This window comes from Lytechinus variegatus, chromosome 8 (assembly GCF_018143015.1).
Source record: "Lytechinus variegatus isolate NC3 chromosome 8, Lvar_3.0, whole genome shotgun sequence".
NCBI lineage: Eukaryota > Metazoa > Echinodermata > Echinoidea > Temnopleuroida > Toxopneustidae > Lytechinus > Lytechinus variegatus.
Window position 1 is genome coordinate 27338465 of NC_054747.1, and position 25928 is coordinate 27364392.

Here is a 25928-nt window from a genome sequence, read left to right on the forward strand (position 1 = left end):
TGTCCCGTTTTTAGGTCTAAATTTCGATTTCTTTTTCTGCTCGCATCAATTGTCTAGTAATGAAGCTATCTTGTTTACGATTATAAAAATTGATTAAAATTTTCCATTCATTATGTAGAAATGTCATATTTTTTTCAGCTCGCGCTTCGCGCTCTCATTATTAATGTAAGGAAGATCGCCAATTACTCATCCTTTTCATGATTCACAAAGCATGAATAGAGTATCTCGTTCAGTCAGTCTATATCTCGAAATGTTCGGCTCGCGCTTCGCGCTTGAATCAATTGTTTAGTTATACACCTATTCTGTTTAAGTTACAAAAAGTGCTTAGAATTAACATTTTTGGAGTAAAAATTTCCAGAATTTCATCTCTCCCTTCGCGCTGGCATTATTTGATTTTTAAATATGTAACGTCTTCATGGCTACTAGCATTAGCATGCAGTCTTTAACAGGTACCTTTTTCATCATATCATTTCTGCTTTCGCATTCGTAATAATTATTAATTTATCTTTTTATAACAAACATTGCCCAGAATGTTCAAATTTTAGGAACAAATACATGAGTTTTCAAAAATAAATTAGCTCGCACTCACACTATATAAATAAGGATTATGATAAATATTTATGTTGATTAATAAGAATAAGGCTAAAAAGTGACTATTAGGACTATCCCTTCAAAGAAAACAAAAATCATCTTCGAGCGGCCGATCGGGGAAAATATGGCTGAACCACCACCTCCCTATTGGTGAAGGCTGGATCCGACGACGGTTTCTTAAATAAAATCAGAGATTTGTCATGTTAAGATTTCCTTTAATAGTTCAAACGGCAAAAATATTTAAAAACCTATCCAATGTTAACCATCTCACGAGTTTGTTAAAAAAAATCACGTTTATCTTCAACCATACAGGACACCATGCATTTGAAGTGTCTATCCAGACAGACTCTTTTCCAGTCATTGGACAAGATTTCACCCTAGTCTGTTCCTTCACACCTGAAACCAGATATCGGCGAATGGGCTGGATTAAGGATGGAAATAACATGGTGGCCTTTCAATACTGTTTCAAGTATAATTCCTGCCAACATAGCATTCCTTTGCCATCGAAATTCAGCTTTTTATTCGACAATTCCAGCGGAAATTTAACAATAAGAAATCTTGACGGGAATGATAGCGGCGATTACCGCTGCTCAGTAAGCAAGGCAGATGGAAACGAGCAACCAGGATCATCCAGTAAGCAAGTGAGACCGCTACTACCAGGTACATTTATTATTACACAAGGTGGATAAATGAAAAAAATAATGGTGTTGGAAATACACAAGAATTAAATTTATTTGTTGTATAATGTTACTGTGGTTTGTTGTGTTAAATAGATGTCAAGTTACACCCCAATACACATTAAAAACAAAATGGATTAAAGTATGTCCAACATTCAGCAGACAAGTGATATCGGTACACCCAGGAATATTTGTTACTGATTGCAAGCTCTGTATACTACATGAGGTACATTATTTTTTATAGCAATGTTTCTGCAGGTTTGTATTGTATGAATATCACTGTCACTGTGGAATGGATCTAAAAATTATTAACAAGATTACTGGACATAGACTAAGCTGGAAATAAACGGTAGAAAATATGGTACTTATCTTATGCCTTCACTTTTGACAACTATTATTTTATCGAAAACTAAACCTATCTTCCCTTCGAAAGGAGGGAAAATCTCAAAATGTTAATCATTCTACATCTCGGGAAAAAAATGGCTGATAGAAAGGAAAGTTTCGAAAGTCGGTAAGATAAATGCAAAAATAATCAATGTATCTATTCCTTTTTCTCCTCAGCTTCACCAAATAGTATCTTTATTACTACTGGAAAAGGAATTCGCTACTACTTAAAAAACCACTCTCTAACGGTAATAGCCGGAAAACCATATAATATCACATGTGAGGCGTCGCGGGCAAGGCCTCCTGCAGTACTGCAATGGGGTCTACCACATAGTCTGGTTGTTCTTCATCAGCATCAGTCTGATGTCATTCAAGGTAACTTTTATATTTCTCAGAAAGCTGTGAGAATCATACCCTCCAGAAATGACCAGGGAAAGATGCTTAAATGCACTGCGTCACACTCAGAACTAGACAGTGACCTTCAATGCTCATTCATCCTGGATGTTAAAGGTATGTATCAGATGCAACGTTTCCTGAGCAAGTCAAAGAATCAAATCTTTTTTGCATAAGAGCCTAGACTTGATTTATACATGCAATCTTTATATACAAGTAGGTATACGTACAGTTTCGTGCCCCCTCCCACCTACATCTCACTTTCTTCCTCTATATCTCTCACTTTTATCTTCTCTTAGCTGCTCTAGTTTTTCTTACCACTGTGCTGCTCTCTTTAAGTGGAGCCTTACTTTCTAGGAGTCTTTGTGATAACAAAATCAAAAGTCTTCAGTGAATCTTTCATACTGTGACGTAAACCTTTAGCAATATTTAGAGCATCAAGGCGTTGCATAGTGCTTTCAGATAAACTATCATGAATGTTTGATTCTTGAAACTATGAATCAATTTTACATTACTGACACGAATTTGTTTCTATTCTACCAAATTTATATGATATTGAATGATAACTTATCTCTATTTTCTTCGCTTTGTAGTTTTTCCTACCAGTGTGCTCTTTCTAACTGGAGGTAACCAGTCACAATCAACAGTCCTATACGTTCAAGAAGATTCACCTACTTCAATCACGTGTAAAAGTATTGGATCCTTCCCAGCAGTTGAACTATCATTGTATCTCCTCCGTGACTCTGATATAATTCCTATTACAAACGTTTCAATGACTACCAGTGTTGTAGGTCATGATAATTTGTTCGACATTGAGACTACCATCAAAATATACCCGACAAATGCTGTCCATGGAAAGTATATCCAATGTTATGCATCAATGGACGGCGCGGATGTCGGTCTCGTGTTGCTCAGAATTGTGGTCTATGGTGAGTATTCTCTTTCATCATCATGTCGATATTCCTTTAAATTATGGTGCATGAACATTCCAACTGAGAGTTTCTATTTAAAAAAAACCTTAACGAGAATTCTACTAAGCCTGTGATAATCTATACTACGAACGTTTATATGTGAAGGAAGTAATCATTGACTTCATCTGTTGATTGAACATGATTTCTATATTTGTCACCAAAACTAAGAATCATGTATAAATTTTGAATAACACAGAGAAGATTTATCTACACAACCAACTACCTACCAACAACTAACTATCTTAAATACCTTTTTCATCTTTAAAGGGCTGCCAGAAAATGTTGAAGTGACTGGCCCAGTGGATCTGTACGACGGTAACGAAACCAATATTTCTTGCAGAACTAGAAATAGCTACCCCGCTCCTCTAATTCATGCTTACATTGGATCAAGAAACCTGACAAACAATTCATCGCTGAAGTCTTCATTGAATAGAGCTGATCGATATGATGCTGTAAGAATTCTGATCTTCGTACCAAGGAGGTTTGACCATGGGAAACGTCTTCTCTGCCAGGCAGTTCAACCAGAAACACCCTTGGGTCGCTCTATAAATGGTAGCATGGTTCTGAACATATCATGTAAGTATACATTTCAAAAGATATAAAGGTAATATAGCCTTGACGGATGTTTTCTGAATTTAGTGGTCCTCTAATACCCCCTCCCCCCTCATGTGTACAATCATTTTATGTAAATATTTAATAGTCGACCAGACGATTAAAGAAGCGACTGTCACTATTGTATTTGGTTTTTTTGTTTTAGACGACCCAGTTGCATCCATTTCCCTTCGACGAGTAAACCTGAATGGGATACATGCTGGTTTTGTATTGAAATGTACATCAGATGCCAACCCTCCTGCTTTCATCTTCCAGTGGTTCTGTAACGGAACGGAACTCTCTGTTCACCGAAATAACATAACGCTCTACAAAACTGTAGTACAGGGTGAAACAGTGACTTCAAGTGAACTTTCAATTGGAAACCCCAGTTCAGAAGATCCTTGCGAGTTCGAATGCATCGCTAGTTCCACTTATGGCTCTGGAACTGCAGTCTTAAACTCAACATTTTACGGTAAGGAGAACACTTCCCTTTGTTCAGTCTCCATATGCATCTGCCTCGTGTAAGTAATGCTTCTGTATAATGTATTTTTTATCATTATTCCAAAGATTATTCACTCGACGCACTTTCTGTGTCATGTAAGCATTCAAATACGTATAAAGTATTAAGAATCTAATAGTATTAAGTAGTAAATCGAGACTCAATTGTTCCATGATGTATGTATCATCACCCCTTACGCTAATATCCAGCCACCCAGATCCACCTTCTCGGCTCATCGTCGACCAGAACCAGACGACATCCTAATTAGTGCGGTATGGTGTGTCATCCCGTAGGACTAGCGTGCCAAAATTGATTTTTTGGTTGTTTTGGCTTCAATAGGGTCCCCTTAGACCAAAAACGATGGGGGTCAAATTTTCAGACCCCTCCTTCCCTTTGTGGGGGGTCCTTTTTGGCGCCATATTGGCCTGTACAAAGCCCAATAGGATAATCCATTGTTTTCAACCTTATTTCTCACTTTTCTTCGCCAATTTTATTTTTAAGTTGTCTAAGGTGTACAAGAATGAATATTTGATGATGTTGTGAAGTCAATATTTTTTCACTTTTGCCATATGGGGGGCGGATTATGCCAAAAATGCCCCAAAATTGTAAAATATTACCCCAAAAATGTAATTTTCCCCCTTTTTGGCACTAGAATTAGGACAAAAAGATTACAAAATGAAGTGCATATGTCTTGTTGTACAATCCAATAACAGAGGAATAAATCACATGTAATTTATATGATTATTATTGGTAAATTAATGTAAAAGTCACCCCAATTTCAGGATTTTATGCAGTGAAAACCTAACTACAACACTAGAGGGCGCCATAACTTATCATGATGATATTAGTGTGGTACGGTATATCATGACACAGTTCCTGCAGGATTTTTGTGCCAAATTTATTAATTTTTTTTTTTGGGGGGGGGGGTTCACTTGGGTCCAATCTATCATGAAATGATAGGGTTCCAATTTTCCCCCACCCTCACCCACTGCCTGAGGGGGGGGGGGTCACCTATATCGAGACCCACTAAAATCAGGAGTATTAGTAATTTTGCGCACGGTTAAACAATGAATTATTTTATGGTATTTTATCATCCCTAGACAGCTAAAATGCCTATATCTGAAGGCTTCAAGTTGAATGTGCATCCTACCAACCATATCTCCTACTTCCCCCCCCCCCCCCCCCCCTACTGACTGGCATACAACTCAGTTTCACCATTCGACCACTCGTTCTAGAGTACAATTTACGATTAAAGGACTTCTATTCGAATTGTCAATTATGTACTTCTCGGCTAATTTCCAATTACTGATAGACAGAAAAAACACATAAAATATAATTTTAGCCTCCCCCCCCCACACACACACACGCACATATGCACATATTCATTATTGAAATAACATGTGATGTTTAGAGAACTTCCAAACTTACATTGTTTTTCAACAGTTGTTAGTACTAATTGACCTCAGGAATAATATACTAAAAATCTACCAAAATCTGCATCAGGGAAAGTGGTTATTTTCAAGATAGTATCCAAGATGGCCACCATTCACTTAAAATTATACGACTCACTCATTATCCACCCTAGAATCCTAATTAGTTTCATACTCCATGGTCTAGGAGTTAAAATAATTTGTTGACACAGGGTAGAGTGAATATAAGGACCCCAGGATACCTGGAAAATATAAGATGGCATCAAAAAAGCCTGCCGTGTGCTAAAAATCCTCAATTTTGTTTTGATTCAATGATTTTAAGGGTGATAGTAAATTGGAAAAAAGTTACAAGGACAGTGAGTGGTCTGGTGGGTCCAAAAATCCATGATGGCTTCAAAAAATTTATTCCGAAATGACTGCTAAAATTAAAGCAGACATAGCTGATTTCATATCGTCCATGGAAATGTGATTTCGATGTTTAATTTTAAACCACTGGTTTGGGTTAAGTAATATATAATGATAAGTTACAAGGACAGTCAGTGGTCTGGTATGTCCAAAAATCAAAGATGAATTCCAAAAAAGTTCATTTCATATCGGCCTGGGAGATATCAGGTGGGTGTTTCATAAAGCTGTTCGTAAGGTAATATGACTTTAAGAACGACATGGTAAATGCTATACACCATAGGGGATGGTTTAGCGCGTAAGAAAGGATCACCAGTCGTTCTTAAAGTCACTCTTAACTTACGAACAGCTTTATGAAACGGCCCCCAGTTTGGTGTCTAAACCAATGGTTTCAAGGGTCAAATAAGACATTTGGATAAGTAAATAAGGGCTGTCAGTGGTCTGCTATGTCAAAAAATGCGATATGGCCTCCAAAATGCAGGGTCTAAATTGACTGTGGTTCTTAAAAGTAGACATAGTTCATTAGAAATGCACATTGTGGATTTGATTTTGGTGTCTACACTAGAGTTTAAAGGATCAAGTATTGTTTCAAGTTGAAAGAACAGTCGGATGTCAAGTTTATCAAAAATCCAAGATTGCTTAAATGACTGCTATTACTTTAAAAGTGGATATAGAACATCATACATACACCTGGGGATATTTTTTGGTGTCTATACACCAGTATTTCAAGAGTTGAAATTAAAAATACATATTAAGGACTGGCTACAATGACTATGCAGTTATCCATTTTGCCTTAAAATCCAAGTGGGCTTTAAAAAAATGGGTTCCAAAATGACTACTGTTACTTAAAAGTGGAGACATTATTCAAACAATACCAACCTGTGAGAAATATTTTGGTGCCTACACTTATATGTATGGGATAAGTTATTATATCGATTCATGAGTTTGTAATAGCACCCACTTGATGATTTTTTTTAATCTACCATGGATTTTAGACAAAATGGAAAACTAAATATCCTTGTTATTTGTTGAATGTATTATCTAACCCTTTATACCACCATGTAGACGTCCAAATTATTCCTCACATATTAATATTGTATAAACTCTGACCATTATTGATGAGTTTTAGGAATCATTTTAGATGCCATTTTGAAAACTTTCTTGGATTTTTAGGCAAAATGGACAAGTGCATATCTTTGTAACTAATCGAAAGTATTATTATAATCATGAAACCATTGAGTGGACACCAAAATCATATGTCCTTGGTGAATTTTAAATGAACGATGTCCATTTTTAAGTAACAGCATTCACTTTAGACTCAGATTTCTTCACGACATCTTGGATTTTTCCGACATAGACCAATGACTGTCCTTGTTATGATATGGTAATATTAATAATATAGGTATATTTACCTAGGGAAGCCACTTCAGTTCTAAAAACTGTTCTCCCAGCGGGCCTTGCCATTATTATTTACCCTGCCTTAGATTGGCTGCCTAGGCGCTTTAGCATTCAAGGAATTCCTTCGCGCATTCAGGGAATTTCGACCGGGTACCCATTTACCTCACCTGGGTTGAGTGCATCACAATGTTAATAAATTTCTTGCAGAATGAAACTATGCCATGGCTGGGATTCGAACCCACGACCCTTTCAAAGTCAAAAGACCAATCCACTGGGCCACAACACTCGAACGGTTGTAACTAATTTTCTGACTTTGAAAATCATGGTTTAAACATGAAACCATATTCTTGATGGATATTACATGTCCACTTGTAAATAACAGTGGCTATTTTATACTCTATTGTTTAACATACTCGACCAACGACTCTCCTTGTAACTTATTCTAATGTATTATTAGACTCACTTTTCCATAGTAGTCACACACATTCATATTCCCGGATATTGAACAAACTATATCGGTTTTTCAAGCAGCAACAGCAATTTCAAACTCCATTTTGGAAGCCATCTTGGATATTTTAACATACCGGACCACCGACTGTCCCGGTATGTTGAGTCCAAGATGGCCTCCAAAAGTTAAATAAATGAAAAAGGAAACGGTATTCTTGTCCCAATTATGATCGTTGAAATCATGGTCTAGACACCGATTCCATCTATATAAGGTATATAAAATGTGCTATGTCCATTTAAAGTATCAACAGCCATTTTAAACTCCATTTTTTGAAGCCATCTTGGATTTCTGGGTCCTTGTAACTTTTCCCGATATACTTCTTCACCTTAAAAATCTTTAAATAGAAACCAAATTAAGGTCACTAAAGTAAAAAAAAAAATCCAGGATTTTTTATTTTAGCCCAAGGCAGCCATTTTGCATCGGCATTGGAAATAAATGCTCTTTCAAATTTATTGATAAAATTACAATGCCTAGATTTTGATTTTTTTAGGGAAGTGCTTATCATTAGTTATGGCGCCCTCCAGTGTTGTAGTAAGGTTTTCACTGCATAAAATCCTGAAATGGGGATGATTTTTACATCAATTGAGCAAAAATAATGATATACATTACATGTGATATATTCCTCTGTTGTTGAATTGTATAACAAGACATATTCATTTCATTTTGTAATCCTTTTGTCCTAATTTTAGTGCCAAAAAAGGGGAAAATAATATTTTGGGGGCAATATTTTACAATTTTGGGGCATTTTTCGTAAAGTCCGCCCCCGTATGGTAAAAGTTAAAAAACATTGACATCACAACATCATCAAATATTCATTCTCATACACCTCAGACAACTTTAAAATATAATTGGCAAAGAAAAGTGAGAAATAAGGTTGAAAACAATGGATTATCCTGTTGGGCTTTGTACAGGCCAATATGGCGCCTAAAAGGACCCCCACAAAGGGAAGGAGGGGTCTGAAAATTTGACCCCCATCGCTTTTGGTCTAAGGGGACCCTATTGAAGCCAAAACAACCCAAAAATCAATTTTGGCACGCTAGTCCTACGGGAGCTGTGTCAGTGACATACCGTACCACACTAAATTCATCGGAGATTCTCCGTTATCAAAGACGAATTAAAGCTCCACAAAGAGTTCAATCGGCAAGCTTTTGAACTTAGTCACTGTCTATTTTTGACAGAGTCAGATGTCACTTGTTTCCTTCCATCACTTTTTGTATGTGGTCCTAATTCTAAAATCACGATTGCTTTACTTTTGCTTTCTATCTTTGCAATTAATCTAAAATATGCTTGATTTTTGTCTCACCTGCGAAGCAAAGTGAGACTATAGGCGCCGCTTTTCCGACGGCGGCGGCGTCAACATCAAATCTTAACCTGAGGTTAAAGTTTTGAAATGACGTCATAACTTAGAAAGTATATGAACCTGGTTAATAAAACTCGGCCATAAGGTTAATCAAGTATTACTAAACATCATATTAGAGTTTCATGTCACATGACTAAGATCAAAGGTCATTTAGGGTCAATGAACTTAGACCATGTTGGAGGAATCAACATCGAAATCTTAACCCGAGGTTAAGTTTTGAAATGTCATCATAACTTGGAAAATATATGGACCTAGTTCATGAAACTTGAACATAAGGTTAATCAAGTATCACTAAACATCCTACATGAGGTTCATGTCACATGACCAAGGTCAAAGGTCATTTAGGGTCAATGAACTTTAGCCAAATTGGGGATATCTGTTGATTTCCCTCATAACTTTGAAAGTTTTTGGATCTGATTCATGAAACTTGGACATAATAGTAATCAAGCATCACTGAAAATTTTGTGCAAGTTTGAGGTCTCATGATTAAGGTCAAAGGTCATTTAGGGTCAATGAACTTTGGCCGAATCGGGGGTATCTGTTGAATTACCATCATAACTTTGAAAGTTTATTGGTCTAGTTCATTAAACTTGGACATTAGAGTAATCAAGTATCACTGAACATCCTGTGCGCGTTTCAGGTCACATGGCCAAGGTCAAAGGTCAATGAACTTTGGCCGGATTGGGTGTATCTGTTGAATTACCATCATAACTTTGCAAGTCTATTGATCTGATTCATGAAACTTGTACATAAGAGTAATCAAGTATCACTGAACATCCTGTTCGAGTTTCAGGTCACATGATCAAGGTCAAAGGTCATGTAAGGTCAATGAACTTTGGCCATGTTGGGGTTTTTTTTGTTGAATAACCATCATATCTCTTAGTTTATTGGTCTAGTTCATAAAAAGTGGACATAAGAGTAACCATGTATCACTGAACATCTTGTGCGAGTTAGAGTAGTATTCAAAGTCAGCAATGCTGCTATATTGAACCGCGTGATGCAGGTGAGACGGCCAGAGGCATTCCACTTGTTCATGATCTCTATCAATCGACGCATTTAAATTAGCATTCCTTGCCTTCCATCAAGATTGCTTCACCCTAGGCTCTATTTTTGTTTTGGAAAGGCTTTAAAAAATCATTTATCATCGTCATATCTCAGTCTAATAAACGGAAAGGTGACATTTTTCATAATACCTCCTATACTTTCTTTTCTTATTTCTTTTCCTTGCGTATTTCGGCATCAGTGACCTGCGCCTTCAAGTGGTTTGCCATTTTCCGGAATGCACATTGTGTATTTTCCTTATGAACGAACTAATGGCTTTCAAAAACATATCACATATTTCTTTAAATGTAGTATGTTAATCTATTGAACGCAGTTTACATATACAGGTGATCTACGGTAGATGTGAACTAAATGAATTGGTACTCTTGATTTTTTTATGCTTGTTGAAGAGTTTGATACTAGAAGTGAAATTTGGGTAAGTTAATATGTCATGCTCTGCGCAGCAATATAATACACAAGATAGACATTACTGAGTGCTTTTAATAGGTGGAAATTTAATGCGCGTGCGGTTTCCTAGGAGAAAATACCGCACGGTGCACGATCCTGTAGGCAAGTTCACAATGTGCGTCATCAAAGATGCGTTTCTAGCTTTGCCATTGTGGAAAACAGTGCCCTTCTATTCCCTTTACAGATACAATGCCGTGAACGTGTCCTGTATAGGAAATGCATGAACATCGGACATGAGTTGTACTAAATAGCTTTGATTGAGCAGCAAAAAGAACCTCAAATGACGATGTTCAGCCCATGTCGCATGTTACTACTCTCTTGAACACAGTTTACATAGACAACTGATCTACGGTAGATGTGAACTAAATGAATTGGTGTTCTTAATTTTTGTTTTAATGTTTGTTGAAGAGTTTGATTCTAGCAGTGCAATTTGGGTAGGTAAATATGTCATGCTCTGCGCAACAATATAATACACGTGATGCACATTACTGAATGCTTGGGTGGAAAGGCAATGCGCGCGCGTTTTCCTGGTAGAAGATTTCGCACGGTGCACGATCCTATATGCGAGTTCACAATGTGCGTCATCAAAGGTCCCTTTCTAGCAGCTTTGCTTTTTTGACAAACCAATGCCCTTTTCTTCTCTTCCCTATACATGCACAATGCTGTGAACAATTCCTGTGAAGGAAATGCATGGCCATGGGTCATGACTAGTACTAGATAGCTTTAGTCTGCACGGCAAAAAAAGCCGTATGACCATGTTCAGCACAGTCCTGTTAAGTACCTTAATCTACTTGGGTGAAAGTAAACTTAACGAGCATCCCACAGACATATGCACAAATATTACCTCCGTCATGATGATGTCCGAATAAAGGGTATGCTTTCATTGCCTCAAGAGCCAATTCTGGTATAGTATAAGTATTTTTTTAATGCTTTTTAGCCTTTATTCAGATAACATCACATTTATGCGTACAAAAGTAATAAATAAAATATACAAAGTAAAGTGAAATACATGTCGCAATATAAGAAATGAAATATACATTATGATGATCATTTTTAACAAAGATTATCACAACCCATAATGCAAAGAAATCCATTATTTTCACATGTATTTTCTGTATAATAATGAGGTATTGTATACTAAAAAAAACCAAAACAAACAAAGACTTTTTTAAATTCTGAGCAAATAATAAAATTGATATATATAATACTTTGTTTAATAAAGATGTAAATAAGCTGTCCCATGATAAAAAAAGGAAAAAAATTCTATCTCTGTATTTTATAATACAATACAAAAAAGAATAGGTCTCTACGTTTATACTTAAAGTGTACAACAATCTGAATAAAGAAATTATATATTAAGCACACAAAAACATCAACACAAAAAAAAACACTCAAAAACAAAACAAACAAAACAAAACAAAAAACAGAAACCAGTGAATGTGAACGGGAAGCAGCCAAACTAAAACCCATTTCCTTTATCTTTTTAAATTGATGGGTAAGGATCAGTGGGAGAAAGAGTTAAAAAAACAAGGCAAAAGCAATTTTGTGTCTCGCCCACTTATGAAAATAACCAGAAATATCGTGCTTTGCGAGGGCGGGCAAGAGAATTATATCGAAACTTCATTGTGAAATGACTGGGATGGAATAACACTTGTCATAAGAGCCTTGCATGTAAACTCTAATGTTGACCTGAAAAGGACCTTTAACCTTACCATGTGACCTCTAACTGCAAACATAGCATGCACGTCCCCAAGCCAATCTAACATCCAAGTCTGGCTGAAAAGCAGCTTACGGTTGCAGAGTTAGGTGTCATAAGAGAGTCTTGCATGTAAACTTTAACGTTGACCTGAAAATGACCTTTGACCTTACCATGTGACCTCAGACTGCAGCATAACATACAGGTCCCCAGGTCCATTTACCATCCAAGTTTGGTTGAAAGGCGACTTATGTGTCATAAGAGAGTCTTGCATGTAAACATTAACATTGACCTGAAAATGACCTTTGACCTTATTATGTGACCTCAGACTGCAGCATAACATGCAGGTCCCCAGGTCTATCTACCATCCAAGTTTGGTTGAAAAGCGACTTACAGTTGTGGAGTTAGGTGTCATAAGAGAGTCTTGCATGTAAACTTTAACGTTGACCTGAAAATGACCTTTGAACTTACTATGTGACCTCAGACTGCAGCATAACCGCTGTGGGAATAGCGCCAGCTCTTGTTTAACAAATGTATAATGCCAACTAATAAAGCTGTCATTTGTTCATTTAAGGGTTATGAAACCGATTCGATATAATATATAAGAGGGGCTACAATGTAATAAATCAAAGACCGATACTCCAAAACTATATGTAGGGTAACAACTTTTCTCCCCTTGTATTTCTCTTTAATGGCACTCATATATGGAAGCAGGAGACCGTCAAAAACACGGATATACGTCGTGTCGTTATTCAATTTACTACACGACGTAAATAATTACGTAGTGTAGCAATTCGAATTACTACACGACGTAAATAATTACGTAGTGTAGTAATTCGAATTACTACACGACGTAATTCCGAATTACTGCCCAACGATTTAATGTCATGACGTTAAATGAATTAGTGTCGCTACATCAAATAATTAAGGTCGTGTAGTAATTCGAATTACTACACGACGTAAATAATTACGTAGTGTAGTAATTCCAATTACTACACTACCTAAATAATTACGTCGTGTAGTAAATAATTACTACACGACGTAATTCCGAATTACTGCTCAACGATTTAACGTCATGACGTTAAATGAATTAGTTTAGTGACGTTAAATCAACCAATGAGACCGTTCGTTATATGAGCGCAATGCGAAGAGTTGAGACTATACAGAGTATTGTACAGGAACGTACCGGCAGGAAGTTAGTTGGATGTTCGACATTTGATATTCAAACTGTGAAGTTGGTTTGATATTCAGGTTCGATATTCAAACGCCTGTGAAGCTGGACCAACATTCGATATTCAAATATATTCAGGGGTTTTGAAAGCTAAGGGGTTTCACATGTGCAGCACGTCTCGGGCAACCATAACAACACTGGCGTGCCCAAGTACGAGGACATTTAGGGGACAAACGTCAGTGAATAAAAGGGCAAGAAATCTTATTTTTTTATTTTTTTTTTAGAGGGGCCCCCAGGGATACCCCGACGGCTTAGCCGGTGTAACACGTATCTTAACTTGTAGAAATCGACTCGGACAACCATATAAACACTAGTTTGAACGGTGCATGCACATTTAGGGGGCTCAAATTAACAAAATTAAAGGAATAAAGGGCTATTTATCGCATTTTGTTTATTTTTTTCCAAGGGGCCCCCAGGAATATCCCGACGGTCTATCCGGGGTAACCACCTACCCTAACTTGTAGAACTTGACTCGGTTACCCGGCGCATGCACATTAACGGGGGGCTAAAATTAACAAAACGGAATATTTCAAGCATGGGGAACCACGTTCCTGACTAATCTCTTGGTGCCGCCAGTGGATAGAGTAAAAAAAAAACAAGGAAAGAGAGAATACATAATAGGAGAGAGAGAAGCGAAAGGGGGAGATTGGAAAGAAAAGGAGGGGGAACGGGAGAGAAAGAGAAGGGAGAACGGAGGGGTCATATCATTGTATGAACAGGATGTTTTGCCCCGAGCATTAGGGCGAAGCTCAATGCGTGATAAGAACAAAAAGAGGGGGCACACAATGGCGCATGCAGCAAAAATTTGCTTCGTAATAAGTCTCGAGCCAGCGAGAAAAAAAAACACCTTTAACTTTGAGATTGATTTTGACATGGTATGCATAAAATAACGTATCTTTCTTTCCTTTCTTTCCTTTTATCATTTCCTATTGTTCTCGGTTGTAGAACATTTTTTTTTTTGGGGGGGGCAGTACTATGCGGATCGGGTCCGTGGCAATATTGGTCCAGCTTCACAGGCGTTTGAATATCGAACCTGAATATCAAACCAACTTCACAGTTTGAATATCAAATGTCGAACATCCAACTAACTTCCTGCCGGTACGTTCCTGTACAATACTCTGTATAGTCTCAGCTCTTCGCATTGCGCTCATATAACGAACGGTCTCATTGGTTGATTTAACGTCACTACACTAATTCATTTAACGTCATGACGTTAAATCGTTGAGCAGTAATTCGGAATTACGTCGTGTAGTAATTATTTACTACACGACGTAATTATTTAGGTAGTGTAGTTATTGGAATTACTACACTACGTAATTATTTACGTCGTGTAGTAATTCGAATTACTACACGACCTTAATTATTTGATGTAGCGACACTAATTCATTTAACGTCATGACATTAAATCGTTGGGCAGTAATTCGGAATTACGTCGTGTAGTAATTCGAATTACTACACTACGTAATTATTTACGTCGTGTAGTAATTCGAATTGCTACACTACGTAATTATTTACGTCGTGTAGTAAATTGAATTACGACACGACGTATATCCGTGTTTTTGACGGTCTCCTGCTTCCATACTCATAATCAGCCCAACGTTCACTGCATGTACTTGCCATTTTTGTTTCGATAGCTGTACAAGCTGAATGATGCTGGGTATCCGTGCAGAAATCATCTTCGTGTTTCTTGGTATTGTCAGTTCAACAATAGGTAAACATATATTTTATATAATATGCATGTGTCTAGTTTAATTGTGAAAATATAATATTGTTGTGCTTTGAGGGATTTATAAATAAAATTAAGTTGCATTATTACAATTGTTTCAAAGAAGTGAGAAAATGTCTCAGCATGGAGAATATATAAAAGATCTCATTGTCCGATCTCTTCAATTTCAGATATCTAGACGTTGCTTTCATCAACATTAACGTGGATGAATGGCTGCGATACAATTATTTCAAAAAAAAAGACAGTATCAGTATATACACCATCAGTATAACCAACACTGGTGACGACGGTATGTTGAATGAGTCTGAGATTTGTGTCGTCTTGTTATGATTCCCTCAACCCTTCAAATGGCAGACAACATTACAAAACATATCGTGCGTTAACCATCTCATTGCATTGTTCCCTTAAATTATTTTCCATTTAACCCAACCAGGAACTACGCGTTTCAAGTGTCTATCCATACAGACAACTCTCTTCCGGTCATTGGGGAAGATTTCACTCTGATCTGTTCCTTCACACCTGAAACCAGATATTGGAAAGTGGAGTGGGTAAAGGGCGACAACCACCTAGTGGTCTCTCATAAATGTGGGATGAATTTGCCATGCGGAAGGCCTTATGTTCGGTACCCATGGAAATTCAGCTTTTTAGCCGATAATTCCACAGGAAAGTTAACAATTAAAAGTCTTAATGACAATGATGGCGGTGTGTACCATTGTTCATTAAGCAGCACAGATGGAAACGAGCAACCAGGGTCATCAAGCATACAAGTGAGACCGTTAACACCAGGTATATTTATTAATACAAAATGACGGTATTCGAAGTATCTCAGAATGAAATGGATCTGTGGCATTCTGTGTAAAATTATGCCCTAATAAACATTAAAAAACAAACCCATTGGCTCGTCTAGGAGGAAATTGATTCATAAAATGTCCGACATCCAGCAGGCAATTGAGAGTGTTACCAGGTATATTTCTTATTGCTTAGGTGGCATGTAAGCATGGGTGTCGATCGGTATTCTTGGTTGGGGGGATGATTGACACAAATTTTCTTGGGGATGGGGATCTTTCAACATTACCCCCCACTAAAATCACAAATAAGGACATTTGGAAGTGGTTGATATGCATGGTGTTCTTGGAAATTCCTTCATTGTTGTAGTGTACTTTATTTTTATAATTCTTTAGAAAATTCAATTTATGTTACAAATTCTAAACTCATGCGAAAGAAAAAAAATGACAAAAATTGTCTGGACCCTGTAGATAGTGATCTGTTTATTGAGCATGGTGTATACACAGGGGAGTCGATCCATTTTTCAGATGGGGGGGGGTCATGAATCAACGTTCCAAAAGCGCTCTATCACACAAAACAAACAAACTCATCCACACACACATAGGCCTCTCTCTCTATATATATATATATGTATATATATGGCTCATGAGAAAGAGACACGTATGTCACCCTCACCAACAATGCGAGCGCGAAGCGCGAGCTGAAATTTTTTAGTATGACATGAAAACAGAAAAAATGTACCTGTTTAGGTTTGTTTGTAGTAACTCATGGGGAGGATAGATACATGTATCTCACTAGAGATCGAGCTGAAATTTCTTTATATTTTGACCTGAAAGCTTGATATTCTAAGCATTTTGGGTACCAATGATTGAGATGGTTATCTAGAAGAACAATAGATGCAAGCGCAAAGTGCGAGCTGAAAATTTTGATATTTCGATCTGAAAAAAAGGTTATTGGACGCTTTTAATAAAGAACAAGATATATATCCAACAAAAGATTATTGCAAGTCGAAGCGGGAGTTCTTTTGAGGTTTAGAACTGAAAACAGGACATTCTATTCACCTATTTAATCATGAAAAGTATGGGGTTTTGATACAGAAGTGATGCGAGCTCGAAGCACGAACTTAAAAGTTTTATATTCCAGTCTGAAAAGCATGACATTTTTAATCTCCCTTGCTGATTTTAGTGTAGCATTACATTCTTATTTCATTTTTTAGGTGGACATGCGGAATTATTGAGGATCGACGCCTCTGTGTATACAACCCGACTGGCAATATCTTTTTTTCTTCTTAATGCATGATGATAAAATTCAGATTCGGACCAATTAAGACTAGCACAAATTACAAACTGTGTGGCTTCTCGTGCACCATCGGGCTTACTGTCATTCCTTAGACAATTTATCTTGCCACCATTTTTTTCCCGTTTATTTTTCCACCCTTTTGAATTAATTGATTTATTAAAATTAATTTACTCACTACTGGTGGATTGGAACATCCTATCAACAAAAGTTGTTTTTCGTTGGGGTCCTTTTATGCCATGTACTTAAAAATATCACATACATAAACATCTTATTATTTTTCATCGTGAACCTCCACCTATCTGTTTAATAGTCCTGAAAAATAATGTTTTTTATTTAATAACAGTATACACAAATTGCGAAGGAAACAAACTGATTGATGGCATACTATAATCATCATGTTCAAACTTTTCATTTTTTCATCATTTTTATAATTTCTCTACCCTAAATTATTGGGTGGATGATAATACAGGCCATCCCCCCACTTGCAATATTGGGGGGATATATCCCCCCGTCACCCCCCCCCCCCCGTGATCGACACCCTTGCATGTGCCCTACGATCTAGTTGCCTTATCTCGAGATCAACCCAGTGCCATAGGCCTACTAGACAACCTTTACATCTCCCAGAAAGCTGTAATAATCAATCCATTTAAGAATGACCAAGGAAGGATACTTAGATGCACTGCATCACATCCAAAACTTCAAAGCAATCTCCAGATATCGGTTCATTTGAATGTTCATGGTATGTACTATCTAGGAAGGAAAGAATATTTTATGATATATCCATTGAATCCTCTGGTTTTGTCCTTTGCTTACTGGTATAATATGAATAACTTTAAGCGTACGCCTTCTTTGGTGGTCAAACCCTACTGATCATCTCAATGTCTTATAATACGCGTGTTTTTTTCTCTCTGTTTCGTATTTTCACATTTTCAAAACATTTTAACATAATGACATTAGACAAAATCTATGAGTTGATTTTACGTGATATTAATATGGTTTGTATGTCAATCCGCTGTCTTCATCTTGCAGTTCTACCATCTAGTATCCTGCTCTTTGTTCCTCACGCTGAAGGCCACCAAGAACATGAAGAACATGGAAGTCCGTCAAGAAGTCAATACATTAAAGAAGATTCAATCACTTCAGTCACGTGTAAAGCGATTGGATCATTCCCAGCAACTGAATTAGAATGGTATTTTCCTAATGGCAACATTAGTATTCTTAACATCACGAAGACCCGTAGTGTTGTCTCAGATGATATTTTGGTTGACACTGAGACTTCCATCACAATACTACCGGGGAAGGAGGATCACGGACAGAACATTCAATGCAACGCATATATTGATGGCAAGCTTGTTGATCAGGCGGTAGCCAGATTGATGGTGTACGGTGAGTTACGATATACAGTATCTTGAATCATCTATTGGATATCATGGCTGGATATGTTCTTCCATTGCGAACGTATTCTTTATACACTATAACCCAAATTAGGCTGACAATCTGTTATCAAATATGTCAAGACCATCAAAACTAATAGCTTGTTAGAAACCTTTGTAGGAAAATTCACTGGCCGTGTTGGCTTTTCCATTTTAAGCTCAGAGGTTCATCTGTGCGTCAAATATAGTTGAGGATTATGCTCGCCGGTAACGACCAAATGCATTTTTACATCACGTTTAATCTATCTTAAATTTCACTGTTTTGCTTTGTTCACATCAAGCCATACCGGATGATGTTAAACTGACGGTCCCAGATGATCTTCAAGACGGTTCAAAAACCAACATAACCTGCACAGCTCGCAATGGGTATCCTGCTCTTCTCATCCACTGGTATATTGGATCAAGAAACGTCACAGGCAATTCAACCCTGAAAACATCCATCAACAGCGCCGATCGATATGATGCTGAAAGCACTCTGATCCTCATACCAAGTAGGTTTGACCATGGGAAACGTCTTCTCTGTCAGGCAGTTCAACCTGATACACCCTTGGATTTCTTAATAAATGCAAGCATGATTTTGAACTTTTCATGTGAGTATCAATAACTACTGCTTGAGTAATGAAAAGTGAAATGAAATGTAATAAATATTTGTAATATTGTGCAACTCTACTTTTCAGTTTATTTAGAATTGTAGAGATATTCTCTCTTCTGTGACTGGCATCGACAACGAACGCTCTTTACATGTAGCATTGGTCCCAATATCGTTTACTTTTCTTTTACACAAAATTGCCATTTTTGTTTCAGTTACTTTTTACAATGAAAACGCAATCCTACCCATTTATCTGAGAAAAAGTTATTCCCTTTTTTGCATTACAGCTTTTGCCATTCCTTGGAATGTTCACTCTTACAATGAGAAATATACATGATTTGCATAAGTTAAAGTCTTCTCTCTCTAATAAAAATAAGGAAAAAAATACTTATCATGTAATAAACTTAGTTTCCAACTAATTTCGAATACTCTCTGAATTCAATTTTCTTAGTTTTACCTTGTTTCTATTTTTTCACATAAGTGTGTTGTGCAGACGTAAAATTATGCGCTGTAAAATAAGTAATCAAGAGTATTATTATTATTATCATTATAATTGAAATTTCAGCCACCCCAAATCCACCAGCATGGCTATTCCTAGACCAAAACCAGACGACAACTTCAACTATTATCGTTGCCTGGCAACTTAAGAGCGATTAAAGACGCAAATATATTATTTGATTGATCTATACACAACAAAAAAAGTAAGTCCCCCCTAAATCAAATTGCTGTAACTTTTGAACGGAATGATTTTGAGATATGATGTTTCGTAGGTGGATTTCTACACTCATTAGGCAACTCCTGGAGAAATATGAAATTGATCAGTTGAGTCATGCATGAATAATCAAAGATTGAATTAAAAATGACCATTTTTGAAAGTCACAAGAGTCGTGTTTCAGATTGTGCAAATACAATGTTGGACAAAAGTTGTTTTTTAGGTGAATTTTATGGTGTTATACTGGTTTACTATCCATCATTTAGCCACTCCACACACAATTTTGATATTGTATGTTCATGGTTGAGTGAGCACATTGTATTGCAGGGGCCGCGGGGGGGGGGAGGGGGTTCAGCCCCCCACTTTTTTCAAAAAGCATGTACAAAAATGTAAAAATGACCATACGATTGTGATTTTTTGCATGGTCAGCCCCCACCCTCCAACTTTTGGCTCAGCTACCCTCAACCCCCCCCCACTTTGAAAACCGTTCCGCGGCTCCTGTATTGTGACGTATCATCATAGGGGGTTATGGTAGTATCATTTACAACTTTCTATAGATCATGTTAGAATTTGAAAATGTTGGTGGCTCTCCCGATTATATGCCCCTCCCCATTTTAAAATTCTGGGTCCACCACTAATTTGCCCATAAATTAAACTGATCATGAAAATTTGTTACGAAAAGAATGCATTTATGCCGTATAAAGAGTATTCATTCCTAAGTTTTCGAATGTGCTCGCTCAACCATGAAAATGTTTTAAGTTCGAAAAGTGTGTGGTGATAGAAATGATGGATGATAAAACAAAAACATTTGAAACCGAATTTGCCCTCAATATGCACTTTATGACCCTTTAAAATGAGTCTGTGACATTGAAAATACCAATTTTCACACTTTGATGCGTGCTCACTCATCCATGAATAAACATATTGATTTCATTTTTGCACAGAATTCTGCCCATAGGTTAATAAACATTACTGCCAAATGACATTGCTAAAGACAGCCTTGAAAAAAAGTTCCACCATATTGAATAAGGGGTTAAGTATGCTTAAACATATGCACCCATAATGTACACAAGTCTATGAGAGAAGAAGTCAAAATTTTCACAAATATGAAATGAGGGTTTGTTTCATGGACGGTTTGTGCTACTTCTGCCAACAGTTTTTTCATGAAACTACGCACATGGCTTCAGAGTAACACTATCCAAAAGGCGCGCACACCAAAATAACCATTCAACACGGCACAGAGTGGGGCCAAGGCTTTGAACTTTCTTCTCATTTGCATAATTTTCGAATATTATGTGCTCACTGATGCATTAAACATCGGGATTTTCATAAACGTCAAATCAAATGAACTATGCAAGGAGGTTTTTAACGGATATCCATAGTTACGAATTGCATTTTTTCCAATAACGTAAAAAAGAGAGCATCACATTCCACATGTTCATTCAAGCGTGAATGTTTAATTAAAAGCCTTTGAATCATTGAAGCAAGTTAAATGGTCGTGAACATAACGAAAAAGTTGAGAAAAGATCATTTTCAGTTACCAAAATGAAACAATATTTGTCTATGATATTTGAAAATCGTATTTTTTGTTTTTAATAAATGTTCATTGAACCGTGAAACGATGAATATTGTTGAAGATACTCTTCCCAGGAATAACTGTCATCATATTCTTTCATTGGACTTGTGTTTATTCAACCATGAAATTTAGCAAAAAAGTTGTATCGTACTTTAGAAAGTACATTTTACAAGCCTTCTGACTATTTTTCATGATGAGAATGTGGAATTAGTTCCAGTAAAATGGAATCAAAGTCATGATATTTGGCTTGTGACTTTTGAAAAGTGACATTTTTGCCTTCTGACGGTGCTCACTGAAGCATGACGTAAAATACGTCCATAACATTTACTCAGAGGGTAGCCTATAAAATTACCTACACGCTCATGTAAAAATATATCAATAATTCGAATTGGTTCGGAAATTATTGATGTTTATTCAAGGGGGGACTTACTTTTTTGGTTGTGTATATTTAGAATCTATTTCGAAAAAATCAAGCAATTTTAATCATTATTTCAAATCATTTTCAAATTGAAATAATATAAATTTCTTTTCACCAATTTAATGCCATCAAGTCCTAAGCAATTTATTGTAAATTCCTAAATGAAATACACGATGAAGTAAAATGATTTTAAAAAATAGATGTTAGGGCTCTCTTTGTATCAAATTAATTAATCATTAGCCACTTTCACAAAAAATTGTATCCGTGCCTTTATTACATTTGCCGATTAAACCTCCTGTACAGACAATAATCAAGTAAAGAGCTTCAAATCAATGATTAATTGCAAGAGCGATCAATTATTTCACCCTCTTTTGCTTTCATTTTCGCTGTGAGTGAAAAGGTTCAATCAGTTTACAGCTGATTGTAAGCAACACCGCTTCCTGCTCATTTCACATTTTCAGATAGCTCAATAGGTGGTATATCGTTTTAATACAATTAGAAAAAGATTCTGGGAGAATGAGTTTGTCACTTTACATAATGGCTTATATCATCTTTACTCTCTCTAAGACTTATGGGATGAATGTATCTACATTTCTGCAGAACTCGGATATTCTCCCGGTTGTTGGCGATAATATAACTCTTGTTTGCGCCTTTACGTCCCCGTCCAAACATCATGTTCTATCATGGCTTCATGTGGAAAACAGAAACGCGGTCATAGCAAAGGATAAAGGTGACGGGACAGAACCTACATACGAGAAAGACATTTCAGATGCTTCGAAGTACAGTTTGATGTCTGATTCTTCCAGCGGAAACCTGACAATAAGTTATCTAGGGGTAGATGACAGCGGCAGGTATCGCTGCTTGGTTGCCACCAGTGCTGATGCATTTCATAGTTCATTTGAACTAAAGATACTGTCACAAGGTAAATATTTTCGATCATATATTTTCTTGATTTGATTTTCTGAATGTGGGTAATAGTTTGAAAGAAATAATAGATCCATTCGTATTAATCACACGAAATAAAAAAATATATATAAAAACGCAATATTCAACCATCGCAATGTTCACCAAAAAATGACAATGGTATGGAAAACCGGATCATTATTACGCACGTCGAGTCTCGCATATCACTGCGTAACGAATTTGATTCACTACTAAAAATAATTTAAAGAAAAGGTAATTAACACGAAAATGTTGACTTAGTAACGTTTTATTTGTTAGCTAACACTAAATTTTACATATAGATAAACATTTCCATGACTATTCTCTTTAACATTCAGTCACACCTAGTTCGGTAGTGATTACAGACAACCGCTTTGACTACACTGATGGAAAATCAGTTACCCTTACCCTTGGACGAACCCACAATCTAACATGTACAGTCCAAGGTACTAGACCACCTCCAGAACTCAAATGGAAAAATCCTGAAGGAGTAGCGATTGGAATAGAAGATCAGATCAACACTGTTGAGGGTGATTCTTACACTTCTTGTAAAGGTGTTTTTATGAGACCATCTAGACATGATGATGGGAAGGTTTTAACTTGTGCTGCTTTACATCGGGGGCTAGATCGGAGTCTCAATACAACCGTACGTTTAGAAGTTCAGGGTAAGTGTGTTTAACATAAAGGGTCATTTGCTCCGTCACAAACAACTACCCCCCCCCCCCCCCCCCCCCACACACACACATCAAATATTGTGTTTGGTAATATTACGTGTTGACATTGTGTATATGAAACTGAACATCAGGACCCTTTGTTCAATTTATCCATTTTAAATGACGGATGATTCTTTCAGCAAATTTGACCATGTTCATATCTTCGTGCTGGAAATGTTCGATTGTCTTTTAGTGATCTTCACTCTTTGTACGACCAAATTTAAAAATATCTGTACGTTTCTAGAAATAGAAATGACCGCCCTTTCATGTCCCTGTATTGTCAGAAGCCTTTTAACCTTTCAACCTAAACATTTTTAATGAAAATTACCATGCCGTCTAGAGATGTTTTGACATTCAACACTATTTAAAGCATTTTATAGGGAGACACCGAATCAGAAAGTGAGGGACAAAGAAAAAAAAACGATCGACTATTTTCATATACACCCATGTATAAGAAGGAAAATTGAGAAACAAGAATCAGTTCTGCTGCATTTTATTTAAGTGGATTAAATAATTTTGTTTTGTGTCATTTCTAGTTTCGCCTAGTAATCTGTTGCTTACAACGTCTAATAAAGTTACGATCTCAAAGGCTGGAATAAGAAGCGTGACTGTTTTTGAAGATACAGTGACATCATTCAACTGCACAAGTGTAGGATCTCGGCCGACAGCAGTTATATCATGGTCTGTTGGGTTGGATGAAGATCCCGGTAGGACGACCTCTACGTCGAAAACAAATCAGGATGACCAAAGTTTACGCGACACAGAGTCCTTGCTTCTGCTGAATCCAATGAGGAGTCACCACTATCAATATCTTCGGTGTGTGACTACTGTTGGTATAAACCAACGTCATACAGAGTTAATGGTCATGGTCAACGGTAGGTATCCGTAATGTCTTAAGCCATGCACAGATTCAATGCACATTAAACGATACTTATTGGAAAGCCAGCGACAAAGTCCCATTTGATAATAAAGTAGCAAATTCAAGGCGTTTTGATACATGTTCAACATAGTCGTATTGTTTTCTAAGCAGATTATTATTATTTAATCTTTTAGAAGAGAGATCGAATTTTTGATATTTCCAAGCCGTTGGTTAATGCAACTGACTTTTTTTTCGATTATTATGTTATGTCGTAATAACAATTCAATGTAATCATTTTTAGATTAGTTTTTTGGTGTTAATACATTTTTTAATAAAGAAATATGGACCGTTCCTGCTTAACGTATATGATATCAACAATTTTCCAGGGCCATCTGATCCTCCTATTCTCGATGGAACACAAAGCTTACAGGATGGTGTATCATCTAAAGTCACTTGTACAGCAAACAATGGTTACCCAGAACCAACCTTCCAGTGGTATCTTGAAGCAAATAATGTCACCGGCAAATCTAAATTACAATCCTCCTTGAATAAATATCATCGGTTTGACGCCAAAAGTATCCTCAAACTCACCCCGACGAAAGATGATCATGGAAGATCTATAGTCTGTCAGGTTTTTCAACCAAACGATGCATATATGAAGCCTCAAAGGGTTAATGATGTTCTTCATGTTCTTTGTAAGTCTCATCGATCGATCAATTTTCATATAGCAGGTCGATCATTTAGTATTACAAGTCAACTTCATTATTCTACCTTCGTATTGCTTTATGCAACGAGTACATTTCAAGCATGCCTCGTTTTCCCATAATAAATAATGCTACATCACTTTTTAATCAAAACTCAAGGTTTCACATTGGTTGCGGTCAATGGTTGACTTTACACAATATTCCGAATCATTTAAATTCTTATTTTTTATCAAGATTTTTAAATACTCAAAATTATTCAATTATTATATATATTATATTGGAAAATGTGTTAGCTTAATAAGCGTAACTCCGATTGAATTCAACACAAAACCTAGCGGCATAATAATGTGAAAAAGATGGCATTAATAACCATGACGTCTTCATTCATTCCTCTTGATTATGGTCTTAAAATTTGGAAGAAAAAAAGTACATTCCTTTACATGTAGTATAACACACGATATTCCACAAAATCATTTTCCCTGGCCTTGGTGACTCCGCAATCTTTCATTATTTAATCACATTATTCTTTGC

General features: G+C 36.6%; 1 protein-coding gene across 1 annotated transcript; it reads left to right on the plus strand.

The window, feature by feature from the left end:
- The first annotated feature begins 1412 nt into the window (after positions 1-1412).
- Positions 1413-25519, plus strand: LOC121419614 (synaptogenesis protein syg-2-like). Its single transcript, XM_041614070.1, has 11 exons — positions 1413-1443; positions 1830-2027; positions 2639-2737; positions 3284-3592; positions 3855-4079; positions 18481-18837; positions 19166-19449; positions 22780-23101; positions 23460-23786; positions 24371-24709; positions 25080-25519. Exons 1-11 carry the CDS (start codon positions 1413-1415, stop codon positions 25517-25519), a joined length of 2931 nt encoding a protein of 976 aa, XP_041470004.1.
- The last annotated feature ends 409 nt before the right edge of the window (positions 25520-25928 follow it).

Bases quoted from the DNA above. Each gene is read 5' to 3' on its own strand.
- LOC121419614 (XM_041614070.1), top strand. From the start codon at position 1,413: ATGTCCAACATTCAGCAGACAAGTGATATCG. The intron at 3,593-3,854 runs GTAAGTATACAT...AATGTACATCAG, and splicing joins CATGGTTCTGAACATATCAT to ATGCCAACCCTCCTGCTTTC. The intron at 23,102-23,459 runs GTAAATATTTTC...TTTAACATTCAG, and splicing joins ACTAAAGATACTGTCACAAG to TCACACCTAGTTCGGTAGTG.